This window comes from Cynara cardunculus, assembly GCF_001531365.2.
Source record: "Cynara cardunculus var. scolymus isolate 2C chromosome LG 10, CcrdV1, whole genome shotgun sequence".
NCBI classification, from domain to species: domain Eukaryota; kingdom Viridiplantae; phylum Streptophyta; class Magnoliopsida; order Asterales; family Asteraceae; genus Cynara; species Cynara cardunculus.
The window spans coordinates 28,482,595-28,495,398 of NC_037537.1; the positions used below are offsets into that span (position 1 = coordinate 28,482,595).

General features: G+C 30.0%; 2 protein-coding genes across 2 annotated transcripts in view; both read right to left on the reverse strand.

Moving 5' to 3' along the window:
- LOC112520462 (RNA-dependent RNA polymerase 6-like) overlaps positions 1–615 on the reverse strand; it is a 10,463-nt gene extending 9,848 nt beyond the window's left edge. The window contains exon 1 of the mRNA XM_025128864.1: positions 533–615. The gene's annotated coding sequence lies outside the window, so the exon portion shown is untranslated. The remainder of the gene's footprint in view (positions 1–532) is intronic.
- A 9,776-nt stretch (positions 616–10,391) lies between these two features.
- LOC112520215 (SPX domain-containing protein 2-like) lies at positions 10,392–11,413 on the reverse strand. Its single transcript, XM_025128514.1, has 3 exons — positions 11,135–11,413; positions 10,911–11,037; positions 10,392–10,843 (listed from the first exon to the last, which is right to left on the reverse strand). Exons 1-3 carry the CDS (start codon positions 11,411–11,413, stop codon positions 10,392–10,394), a joined length of 858 nt encoding a protein of 285 aa, XP_024984282.1.
- Positions 11,414–12,804: the final 1,391 nt, after the last annotated feature.

The window sequence follows — 12,804 nt, forward strand, 5'->3', positions numbered from 1 at the left end:
TTTCTCAAAATCACATAAAGCCATGTTATAACATCAACTGAGATAAAGAATAAAATAAAATATTAAAATCATGATTTATCTCGCTGCATTGCGCGAATACGCTTCTAGTACAATATAAAAGCATGGTTGGGTTATGGTGAGAATGAAACTTATGGCGGTGAGAATGAAAGAGACCGTCACCCTTGTATCAATCCTAATTTAAGAGAACAATCAGATCAATACTAATGAGATCCACCTGATCAATTCCCTTCTGAGGCGCAATTCATGGCTTGATTCCAGATTCAAAGTGATCAAGAGTTCAAATCCCTTCTAACATTTATCCCTAACTCCTACTCTCACAAGATCCTTCGTCTATGAAAGCAAAAACCAGTATATATTTCAGTAGCTAATGATCTGAAAAAAATGTTATATCGACAATTCAACATTGAGAAGGCAAAATACAGCAAAACCAAAAAAAAATTAAGTAGAAGAAGAGGAAAGAAGAGTAATTTTGTAAGAAATGAACCTAAACTACCAGAAATGTACCACTCACCATCAATTTCGATAAGCATCAGTAAGAAGCAACATAAAGTACCAGAAGTCGTACCTGAAGCAACAGCAGGAGGACCGATTCCGATAAGCAAAGCAACAGAAGTAAGAAACGAAATCGTAGAAAGGAATGGAAGATGATAAGAGTTTACATAAATGGAAGAAGGGAGGAATATCTGATGCCTTAGGGGGGAAGGAAGAATGAGCGGGAATCGGAGAATCGAGATCATATCATAGGGTTTGGTGTAATGGGATTGCTTTATTAAGGGGGTGTTTGGGATTTTATTGATTTATTTCATTGTTGAAATTTCTTTATCAAAAGTTAAAGGCAAATAAAATATTTTTTTTTATTTTAAATAATTAATTCTCTAAATTTTTAATCAAATAAATTATTGAACTTTTTAAAAATGATTATTTATGAGCTTTTATCAAAAAGAATCATAAATAAAATGATTATTTATGTACTACAAAGTATTTGATACAAATTGTTAAAATTAATTTCTTGTATATGAAGTATTGTTTATTGATATATATTACTTAAAATTTAAGATTACAAATAAATTGTGCATAAGTTCAACTTATTAAAGTTTCATATTTAAATTTATGTAACTAACTGCAGATAAACATAATCAAATATTGAATAAATATCTCATTTTAAATATAAAAAATCTAAAATATAATAAGAATAATCATTGAGTTCTAACAAAATACTTAATTATTATCTTTATAAAAAAAATATTATTAAACCTGAATTAAATTTCTTTATTACTAAACCTAAATTAAATTATGATAAAAAAAATTGAATTATGGAAATTACCAAAACATAAGAAATTTTAAAAAAATTAATTTGATCCTGATATCGATATATTTTTTTTCAAAATTTTATGATATTTTCAAATTTATATTATATTCAAAAATAAAAACATTATCGTTTTCTCAAAACCACATAAAACTGTATTATATCGACATAAAAAGAGAATAAAATGTAACATTGAAATCAATATATGTCTCGATGCATTATCGTACAAAGGAATGAAAGATGATAAGAGTAAATGGAAGATGCCTTAGGGGCGAAGGAAGAAGTATGAGCGGGAAACGGAGAATCGAGATCATATCATACGGTTTGGGTAGTGGGATTGATTTATTAACAGCATCTTCCTGGAAATTTCTTCATCAAAAGTTAAGGGAAATAAAATATTAACTTTTTTATTGTAAATAATTAATTCCCTAATTTTTAAAGCAAATAAATTATTGAACTTTTAAAAAAATAATTATTTACGAGCTTTCAACAAAAAAAACTATTTACACTATATTATAAAGTATTTGACGAAAATTGTTAAAAATAATTTTTTATACATGAAATATTGTTTATTGATGTATTATGTATATTACTTAAAATTTAAGATTACAAATAAATTGTGCATAAATTCAACTTATTAAAGCTTCATATTTAAATTTATGTAACTAAGTGCAGATAAACATAATCAAATATTGGATAAATATCTCATTTTAAATTAAAAAATCTAAAATGTAATTAGAATAATCATTGAGTTCTAACAAATACGTAGTTATTATCTTTATACCAAAATATATTATTAAACCTAAATTAAATTTCTTTGTTATTAAACCTAAATTAAATTATGATAAAAAATTGAATTATGGAAATTACCAAAACAGAAGAACTTTTAAAAAGATTAATTTGATACTGATATCGATATATTTTTTTCAAAATTTTATGATATTTTCAAATTTATATTATATTCAAAAATAAAAACATGATTGTTTGTTCAAAACTATATAAAACTGTATTATATCGACATAAAAAGGGAATAAAATGAAACACTGAAATTATGATGTGTCTCGATGCATTGCACCAGTACTCTTCTAGTCTAGCTAGATACAAACGTTTTGAATTAAAAAAAATTAAATCAGTTGTACCATTCACAAACCTTACACCGTTTAAACTTTTCGCACACATTGGCGTCGCTCTTCTTCATTATTTGTTCTCCAACGGCAGTGATAAAGAGTGAATGACAATGACAAGACGAGGTGAGGCGATAACGTTGAGTAAAAAGGTATTTATGACATATTTTTGTTGTCGGTAAAATTGATTTTTTTTTCTTTAAAATTTCCTAGTCAGCGTCCTTTAGTTTTTTGGTTAAACAAATGCATGTAACCAATTTCTAAACGATAATTGTTTATTTATTAAAGTAAATGTTCATGAATTTAATCATTCAAAATCAGAAAATTTTAATGGTTTATTCATTCTAATATATAGTTTAGGGATTTTTTTTTTATTAACCTGGATATCCAACCCGCTATAGGAGCCGACTAATCCCAAGACGACCACCTGCTTTGCAGATAGTCCGTAGTCACCACATTTGAACCTCCGTGGCCACAAGGGGATTTTTATTCTTTATTGGATTTGAACCTGAGACCTCCTGATACTTTTGACATTTGGAGCCAAACTGAAACCAATCAGACATCACCCTTATGATTAGTTTAGGGATTTTATCATTTAAACTGGAAAAGTTTGTTGGGTTTTTTTAAACTTTTTATTTTCAAAAATTTATAACATTAATTATATTATTAAAACATTTATATGAATAAAGATAGGAGTAAACCTTTTATTACCCTCAATTTGGTAATATACATAAATTAATGGGTCTGGGATCCTAAATCCATTATATCATATCAAAACGAACTATAAAATTTCGTTAGTATTTTCATTTTTTACCCATCAATATCAACCAAACGCCTCCTTAATATTTTTAATGTAATATTAGTTTTTCATTTTAAACATTTAATTTTAAAAAATATATTTGATGAGAAATATTACATATATATTTTATATTTGTATAACCAATATAATTTAATCTCAATCGTCCATTTAATTTGATGAATATGTAATTTGATAGAAGTTTTGATTATTTTCTAATATAAAATATTAATCATAATTAATGAACTTTATTCATCTTTCATAAATATTTAATTTATAATAAATGAACTATCATCATTTTCATAAATATTTTAATTTATTAGGTTGCATCGGTTGTACAAATGTGATGGGTTGCATTTGAAACGACTTTATTTCTCTCTCTCTCTCTCTCTCTTTATATATATATATATATATATATATATATATATCTATACTACCTTATTAAACATCTTTGCTCAAAGTCTTAAAGTCTTAACTTTTTTAATACCAAAAATACCCTTACACTCCTCCCCTCCCCAAGATTACTTTACACACCTCCCCTCCCCCAAAGCATAGTTCTTTAAAATCTCTCAAGTACAACAAGTTTATGCATAATAAACAACATACCAATACTATATCTGATACAAGATTTTTACAGGCACGCGTTGAGGCTTCCTTCCCAAAGCGACAATTTGATTCCCAATACTATATCTGACACAAGATTTTTACAGGCACGCGTTGAGGCTTCCTTCCCAAAGCGACAATTTAATTCCCAAAATGGCGATTCAAGCTCCTGATGAATTCAAATATGATTAGAAATGCATTTAGGGTTCTTATTGATATCGTTCATCTATTCATTTCCAATGTCGATCCAGCACTATCCCAATCGAGGTAAATTCTTTTGTGGTTTAGGGTTTATCGCTTGTATTTCTTTATTTGTTGTTCTTTGAGTTTTCTTGTGGTTTAGGGTTTGAGTTCACTTGTGTTTGTTAGGGTCCGATGTATTGTATGTTTTTTTACTTCAATTCATTTCACTTGTGTGTGTTAGGGTTCGATGTGTTGTGTTGTATGTTTTTTTACTTCAATTTATCACTACCCTGTTCTTTCTCCTTTCCTGTTTTTTATATTCTTTTGTTATTGTGTTGCTTATCATGTGATTGTTGGAAGTCCTCAAATAAAGTATTTGATTTTTTCTAACCCAAGTTGTTGTTTATCATATGTTTGTTGAAAGTCCTCAAAGAGAGGTTTAGCATTTGACAATTTACAATTGTACCCATATATTGGAATCGTCCCTTTGCAGATGCACCAGTTTATTGCAACCTGCAAATGCCAACTTATAACTAATATCATACAACTCAACCACTTACCAACTAAACAAGGAACAAGCACACACTTGAGGTATGCTTTTTCCCCTTTTTAATGATATTTCTTTTAATGAGATTAACAACGGCTCCAGCCCTGGAATAATTTGTCTGAAAAGCAAACTCCTGAGATCAAACAACCAAAATATTGTACACTAGCTTAATTTCATTTTGTAATCTACACAAAGAAGGATGCATTTGATTATTTGGGATGGTAATGATATCTCATTATCTACAACCGACTATTACTCTCATTATGGTTACCCCTTACCCCTACAATGACAAGTGACAAGCACTAGGTCGATTAGTTATTTATCGTTTGTATTGTTTTGCTTGTTTTAATCCTTTTTTAAGTATATAATATTTATATAGTGCAATTACTCACACGCATTCCTTACCTTTAGTGAGGTTTGAACCCTGACCTCTTGAAAGGCCGGGATCTAACCGCTATTTATGCCAATAACCCTTAGGTTGCTTTGATCTTTTTTCTTGTTTGTGCTTACTTGTTTCTACTTTTCCAAGTCTCTTCTCCTTTTTCCCGAAACTGTCTCAACCGCTTCATTAACTTTTCAAAACTTGTGTTCTTTCAAATTTTGGACCAACTCTCGGAGTCGCTTAAGAATCCCTCAAATATTCTTTGGGAAACCTTTTTCACAAGTTGTTGGTCTCCAGTGTGGGATTGACCGAGTACATTTGGCTTGGTTTATATCATAGATCACACAAACAATGTCCACGATCTTTCACAAAATTCATAGAAGAATGTGGAACTGTACCATGTCGGTTGTCTGAACAAACAGAACCCTTATGGAATGGTAACAAGTATGGACACAATAACTGTTCGTAGTTGCCTTGTAGGATATCCTTGTTAATAAAATCATTTCATAGTTTTGCGATTCATACTTGTTTTTTTAGCAAGAGCTGTCATCTAAATTTACCAATTGGACAGTGGTCTTATATAGTGTGTGGCCGTGTGTGATAAATTCTTCTATTTCAAAAGGAGGGGCAGTGTGACTTGTTTAGAAGCCAACTGATCCAGATATTAAGGGAGGAATCAACAGTCTAGGTGTTGTCAAGTCGTCCCTTCATGATGTCCATAGGGTTGACTGGCCTAATGGATGAACTCACTCAATATGATTGGTGTCTAGAGTTTGAGGAGGAGCCATTTCTAATGGCCTTAAGGAGTTGTTCCTTGTTCAACACTCGGTTCTCCTTTGTGCATATGGGAAGAAAACAAGCCTGTTTTATCTTTGAACATTAGATTTTTGTTTTTGCACATTTGACATTTTGTTTCAAATGATGGGCATGAATAATATATGTGTTCCAATCTGAGAAGTTCTATAAGATGGGCTTACAAGAAGTCAAGAATTAGGATTTTATCATAATTATCTATTTAGGTGCACAAGCCCATCTATCATATTTCTAGAAGATGGGCTTACAACCTTTAGGTTTTCTTCTTTCTCTATTGTTAATTGTGAAACCATGGAGTTATAATAGTTTAGTTTTGTTATGATCTCTTTTAAACGGGATGCTTCATATATTGCAGATTGGACAGAGTCATCCAACAGGATTAACTAACAATCTGTTAAAACTTTTTGAGCCACGGCCTCCTCTTGAGTATAAACCGCCACCTGAGAAAAGAAAATGTCCACCATACACAGGTATTTCATATATGTTCTTCAATTGAACTCATATGTTATTGATACATTGCAGGTTCACATATCTAATTGGTTTGTTTCTGTTATCATTTGAAAGGCATGGTGCAGTTTGTTAGCCAGTTTGCTGAGTCAACTGACCCTAAATATGCTCCACCTGTACAAAAAGGCGAAACTCCTGTAAGTTGTTGCATTTGGAAAACTATATATCTATAGAACATTACGCCGTATGTTATTCTTTTAGTTGTATGCTTTTTGTATTAAAATGAAACAGAAGTAATGGCTTCATGTATAACATCATAATATGAGGTTGTCAATATAAAACTACTTTTTTTGCTAATAACCTGTCTATGTATTTATTATGGCTGCATATGAAGTAGTACATGGTTAGTATTTGCACAAGCTATTGGAAACCTGTTAGTCAACTAATTCTCTCTTATCATATTATTTGATCAAGTTTGCTTCTGTTACTTTACTTGATGTTAACCATTCTCGCATAAACGAATCAACTGCTCTTGCAGCAAAGGAGTTTATGAATATCTATATCTATACTACTTTATAAATGAGATTTGGTAAAAGTCTTAAAAACAAGTTTTGATGCATAAGGTACTATCTTTTTATGCATTGAGTCTTAAAGTCTTAAAAATGTACAACTTCTTTATGCATAAATTACTACCCTTTAAGTATAACTTCTTTGCACAGCCGGTTCTTCCTAAACCACTATCCCACGCTCTCCTCGCACGCTCTCCTCGACTCTAAACCCTAAACCCTAAACCACTATCGCACGCTCTCCTTTTTTTGAGTTGATTTATTGTCGTCATGCTGTTTTTTGTTGGCTAAGGAATTTTAAGTCTAAAGCTATTTTAGGGATTCTCATTATGACCATACTATTATTGCATACGATACCGTAAATTATTGCATACAATACCGTTTTGGTGGACTAGAATCTCACTCGGTAAATAAACAATAGTGTTACATTTTACCGGTAAGTGCTTACCGGGTAAGTGTTTGATAAATGGCCCCTTAATGAACTTTTTACATCCCGCCGCATTGCGCGGGTAGACAACTAATATATATATACACTAGAATGGTACTCAAGTAATGAAGCGAGATACATATTCATTTTAATGTTTCGTTTTATTTTTTGTCTCTGTTGATATGTTACGTTTTATGTGATTTTGAGAAAGATAATTTTTTACTTTTGAATATCATAAAATTTTGAAAAAAATATCCATATTAATATCAACTATTTAAAAGTTTTCGTTTTTTTACAATTTTTTTAATTCAAATGTTTATTATAATTTAATTTAGATATAATAGAAAAGTACTTTACTTTTGGCTTAACAATATATTTTTTTATAAATATAATGGTTTTGTTAAAACTTAATGATTATCCTAATTATATTTCAGATTTTTATATTTAAAATGAAATGTTTATCCTGTATTTTTTTAATGTTTATCTGTAATTAGTCATGCGAATTAAAAAAATATAGCTTTAATAAGTTGTACTTACGCACAATTTACTTGTAGTCTTAAAATTCAAGTAATATATGTCAACAAACAGTACTTCATGCATAAAAAATTGTTTTTAAGAGCTTTTGTTAAATGTTTTACAATATAACTATATTGGTACTCGTGCAATGCAGCTAGATACATCTTAAAAAAAAATATTTCATTTTATTTTTTATCTCAGTCGATGTTATAATACGGTATTATGTGATTTTGAAAAGCGGTGATGTTTTTATTTTTGAATAAAATATAAATTTAAAGATATCATAAAAGTTTGACAAAAATATATCGATATTAATATCAAATTAACTATCAGTAATTGATTAACTGAGAGCAAAGAAGAAGGATGACAATCGTTAACATATGTTAAATGTTTATTACATAAAATTCTTGCCCATTGAAATGGTATAGAAAGATTATTATTAAACATTTATTACATGATAAACATTAACCAGGTAAGATTATCAGTCATTGTTATACTCATCTAATAAGTTTTTATCCGAGTAACGTTTAATAAACTGCCCATTAATATAAATATTACAACTCGACAACACCCAATCAAAACACACTTTCAAAACCAGTAATAACTTGGCAGCACATCTCTTCCAAACCATTATCTCTCCAAAATCACTTTTGGCTTATATCATGGATACTTTATTTATTCTTTCCCTTATAAAGTGGGTTTTATATATGGTTTTTGAGAGATTTATCATAATAGCCATTTTATTTGATTGAATTCATATTCCACTAAACTTTTGTTCACACTCACCAAAAAGTCAATACATTTTTAACAGAGTCGTCTCTTAGCATGTTAAATGTGAGATTTTAAACAGGACCCTCAAAATTTTAGGGCACAAATTTACATGTGTTTAGGGTATTTTATCAACATGTATAAAACTATAACCAAAATTATTTAGGTTCAAACTATTAATTGTTTGGTCTTAGGTTTAAATCATTAATGGTTTAAGTTTAATTTCAGATTGTCAATCGTTTTAGGTGTAGCCCAATTTTGTTCTTAACATATATTATCTGTTATCTCATTCTTGCAATGTTATCAAAAATTTTAGATATAGTAGGACCTCCAAAAAGTTGGAACGTTCCTGATTCGGCTTTAACATGCCATCTTTTCCCAAATTGTCACTTTTTAAATCACTGATACAACATTATTAATCAATTTAAATTTTCTATATCATTAAAATATGTAAAATCTATTAGTTTATCTTTCAAAGAATTCTTAAGAAAATAAAGAAATTTATGGTATATATAAAAGATCAGCGGTCAAATGTTTAGTCGATATAGGACTCGAATATATTTAATGGATCAATTTATTTTAAAGCTCAAAATTTAAAGACTTCAAAATTTATACTTTTGAAATGCCAAATTATAAAAAAAAATGAAAATGCATAAATTACAAAACTTCAGTGGCAATTTACGACAGGTTTCTAATGCACCTATCAGTCAATCACATTGCTAACAACCGAATTAATTTTTAAAAACATTTTAAATATGAGGGCAAAGTGCAAAATTTTGAGGGTTTATGTTCGAACACTTAGAGTAGATTCTCCAAAAAAAATTTATGGTGAGAATTAAAAATCAAAATCTCTAAAAAATATTAAATATATCTTCAATAGATATTATTTCAATCCTGAAAATTTAATTTTAAATATTTTTATGAGTTAGAATAATAAAATATTATTTCTCAAGTATAATTAATCATTTTTAGAGAATTCTTCATATTTGAAGAACTTTTCCTCTTTCTCTATTTTAAATAAGTTTTAGAAAAATCAATTATAAATAAAAAACTCCAAATTTTTTGTTTAAGTTTAAAGAATTTGTTGGAGATTGATTGAGTAAGAATAATACATCGTAATCCTCATGAAATACAAACATTCTATGTTTTCTCTGTAGACATACTATTACATCAATTATCGTCAAACCAAGTAACCGTTGGATTCGTGTTCTTGATACTTTTTATTTATACTACTCGCGCAATGTAGTGAGATACATTGAGATAATGTTTCATTTTATTTTTTTGTCTCTAACGATATAATACAGTTTTATGTGATTTTGAGAAAGCGATAATGTTTATATTCATAAAAATTTGAAAAAAATATATTGATATTAGTATGAAATATACTATTTAAAAATTCTCGTTTTTTTTAAGTAATTTTTTTAATACAAATTTTTTGTTATAAATTAATTCAAGTTTAATAACAAAATAATTTATTTTTGGTTTAATAATATAATTTTTATCTAGATAATAATTAAGTACTCTGTTATAAGTGTAATTCAATGATTATTCTAATTATATTTCAGAGTTTTTATATTCAAAATGATATGTTTATCCTGTATATGATTAAGTTTATCTGCAGTTAGCTCTACAAATTCAAACATAAAGATTTGTTGTAATTATGCACAATTTATTTGTAATCTTGAATTTTAAATAATATGCATCAATAAACAATATTTAATACATGAAAATAGTTTTTAAAATTATTTTTTCAAATATTATGTAATATAGTATAGATGATCGTTTATTCGATCAACACGTTCATCATTCCAAGTTGTTCCGCATCGTTTGTTGGAAAAGATCATGTCGTTGATCGTCATGATGCCTGATCTTAAACCCCAACAAGTTAAGTGTTACCGGTTTACTTCTACAGCAAGAGATTCTTTCCATACCTCCTTCCTCTCCATGCTTTGTTGCATCACGGGTAGCGAAAAACTGGATGCGGTTGAGCTTCCGCTTCGAAGCTCCTGGAGAACCTTAAGTGCCGAAAGAGTGAGTTTCATGTAGTCGTTCTCCATGTGTTTAATGTCAACGAGTTCTTCAGGAACTGTAGGAGAAGACTTCTCTTTGGGTTCTGCAGATGATGATTCAGGAATTGTTCCTTCTTCTTTCTTGCTTGTTGCAGATGCGGACGTCCGTGGTTCATTCATGGAGAAAAGTTGTTCAAGCATCGTGTCACATTTCTTCGCGAGGTTGTTTAGTACATCGGGTTCATAAAATGGCTCCTTCATAACTTTCTGGATGAAAGGCACTCGAACCAGAGCTCCACTTAGTCTGTCGTGTTTCTTCAGAATCTTCACCAATCCTGCAAAATTGCAGCATTTTAATGGAAGCTTGGAGTATAATTTGGGGAAAAGGTAAAGAGGCAAGACCTGTGTAATTAAGCCAACTGTAATTTAACAAGAGAACTATCTCTCCATGTAAATCTGCTAGGGTTCTACCAATTTTCCACAACTCTTCGTTTGAATCCTTGGTCGCAATCAAGTTGCCTTCCAGCACCTTCATTMCAAAATTACGAACTTAAACGAATTGATAAAAGGATAATCGACATCTAGATATGAACAATTCAATAACGAAATTCATATATCAAAATTACCTCGATTTTGATAAGATACCACTCTTGTTTTTCGAGAACGAAATCATTGAACTTATCGATCTGTTCTTGGCACAATTTCACGAAATTAGCAACCTCCTCCTCCGTCGCAATCGAATCAGTTTCATCGCCGTTGCTCAATTTTATCCTCTTATTACCGCGACCGTCTCTGGAGTAAACGCGCTTCAATTGCTTCTTCAGATCCTTATAACATAGAAACTTGTCTCTCCATTCAGGTAACGTCTCGTCGATCAATTTATTCAAAAGCTTCCGAAACTGCATCTTGTTGAGCGATTCAAATCTTCGCCTGCTTTCCTGCCAAAAAGAAGTCGAAATCTGTAGCGATTTCAACAATGGAGATGAATAATTTGCAATAAGATAATGCGTATGTACATAACTATATATAGAGACAGAAAGAGAGCCTGCGAATGGATGGAATATGAAGAAATATTGGATTGTAATAATCAAAGAGTATATTCGGCCATGAATGTCCTTCTTCACGCATATTCTGCCTATATTCTCCTTGATCCCACCAGTCAATCTGCCGAATTCACCAAGCGATTTTCGTGGTTTTGTGATATAATATTTGTTTACATTCAAAATGAAATTGTAGCTTGTACATCAACACAAGATCAAGTTCAAACGTTGGGAGTCGCAAACTAACCTTGTACGCTCGGTCAACTCCGAAATATCTTTTCACATGTAGTTCTTAGGTGACATCTATTTTAATGCATGGAAATGTTACCTGATAAAGTTAACGAGGATGGTAACTCTTGCCGGTAAGGTAAATATCGAATATTACCCAACATGCAATTGTTGGATCGAGTTGATGCCGATTTTCATTTTATATAAATTTAAACCAAATCTTTTTTCAATTATGATACGTTGACTTTTGACATAAGCATAAAACAATATGTTAAAAGAAGCTTTGTTATAACCGGTATACTTTAACTTTTTTGAGAATTTGTTGATGATGCCAAGTTGCTTCCCGATTCCTTTTCCTCCAAAATCCAAATGTTTGTTACAAGTTCGACATGATGATGATGTGTGATTAAATTAATGGTGTTTGTGGTGCTATTTAGAGCAAAACAGTGCATTCCTCAAACGGCAAAAATATCATACCGTAAAATTCACATAGTTTTATGAGGTACTGTATTTAAAAATGATATATGCAAATTGAAAAAATAATTTCATTGTTCATACTCTATAATTCATGTAACACGTTAATACAACGTGAAATATGCAATATAACTTAGTCTAAATTAATAGTAAATTCTAATCAAACATTTTAAAATAAATCATAAACAAATAATGTATTAAAGTTTCACAAGTTCGTGTGCACTTCAAGATGAGATAAAAATGTGAGTTGTTAAGAACTTAAGATTTAAGAAGAATGACCCTAATTGAGCTTGAGAGCTAAGAGTCGGTGTTTAATTGCTTATGTAGTTCTTTAATGTCTAGATTAAAAATAAAGTCAAAAGGGTAAAAAAAACATATAAAAGGTCGGACTTAACTTTAAAATGTGCAACATGAGCAAGATTGGACAACCATTCTCAAAGAAATTGGCGAGTCCGGACTCACATGTTATAACTAATGGGTGGACATGAGCGATATGCATGACAAAAGGGAGGGGATGAGGCGGGTTTTGTAATCCCCAACCCTGTTTTTTAGTA

What these genes read in the sequence shown, in the direction of transcription:
- LOC112520215 (XM_025128514.1), bottom strand. Translation starts at nt 11,413, where the DNA reads ATGCAGTTTCGGAAGCTTTTGAATAAATTGATCGACGAGACGTTACCT. An exon ending in CAGTTGGCTTAATTACACAG is followed by an intron (nt 10,844 to 10,910) that starts GTCTTGCCTCTT and finishes GCAATTTTGCAG; the next exon opens with GATTGGTGAAGATTCTGAAG.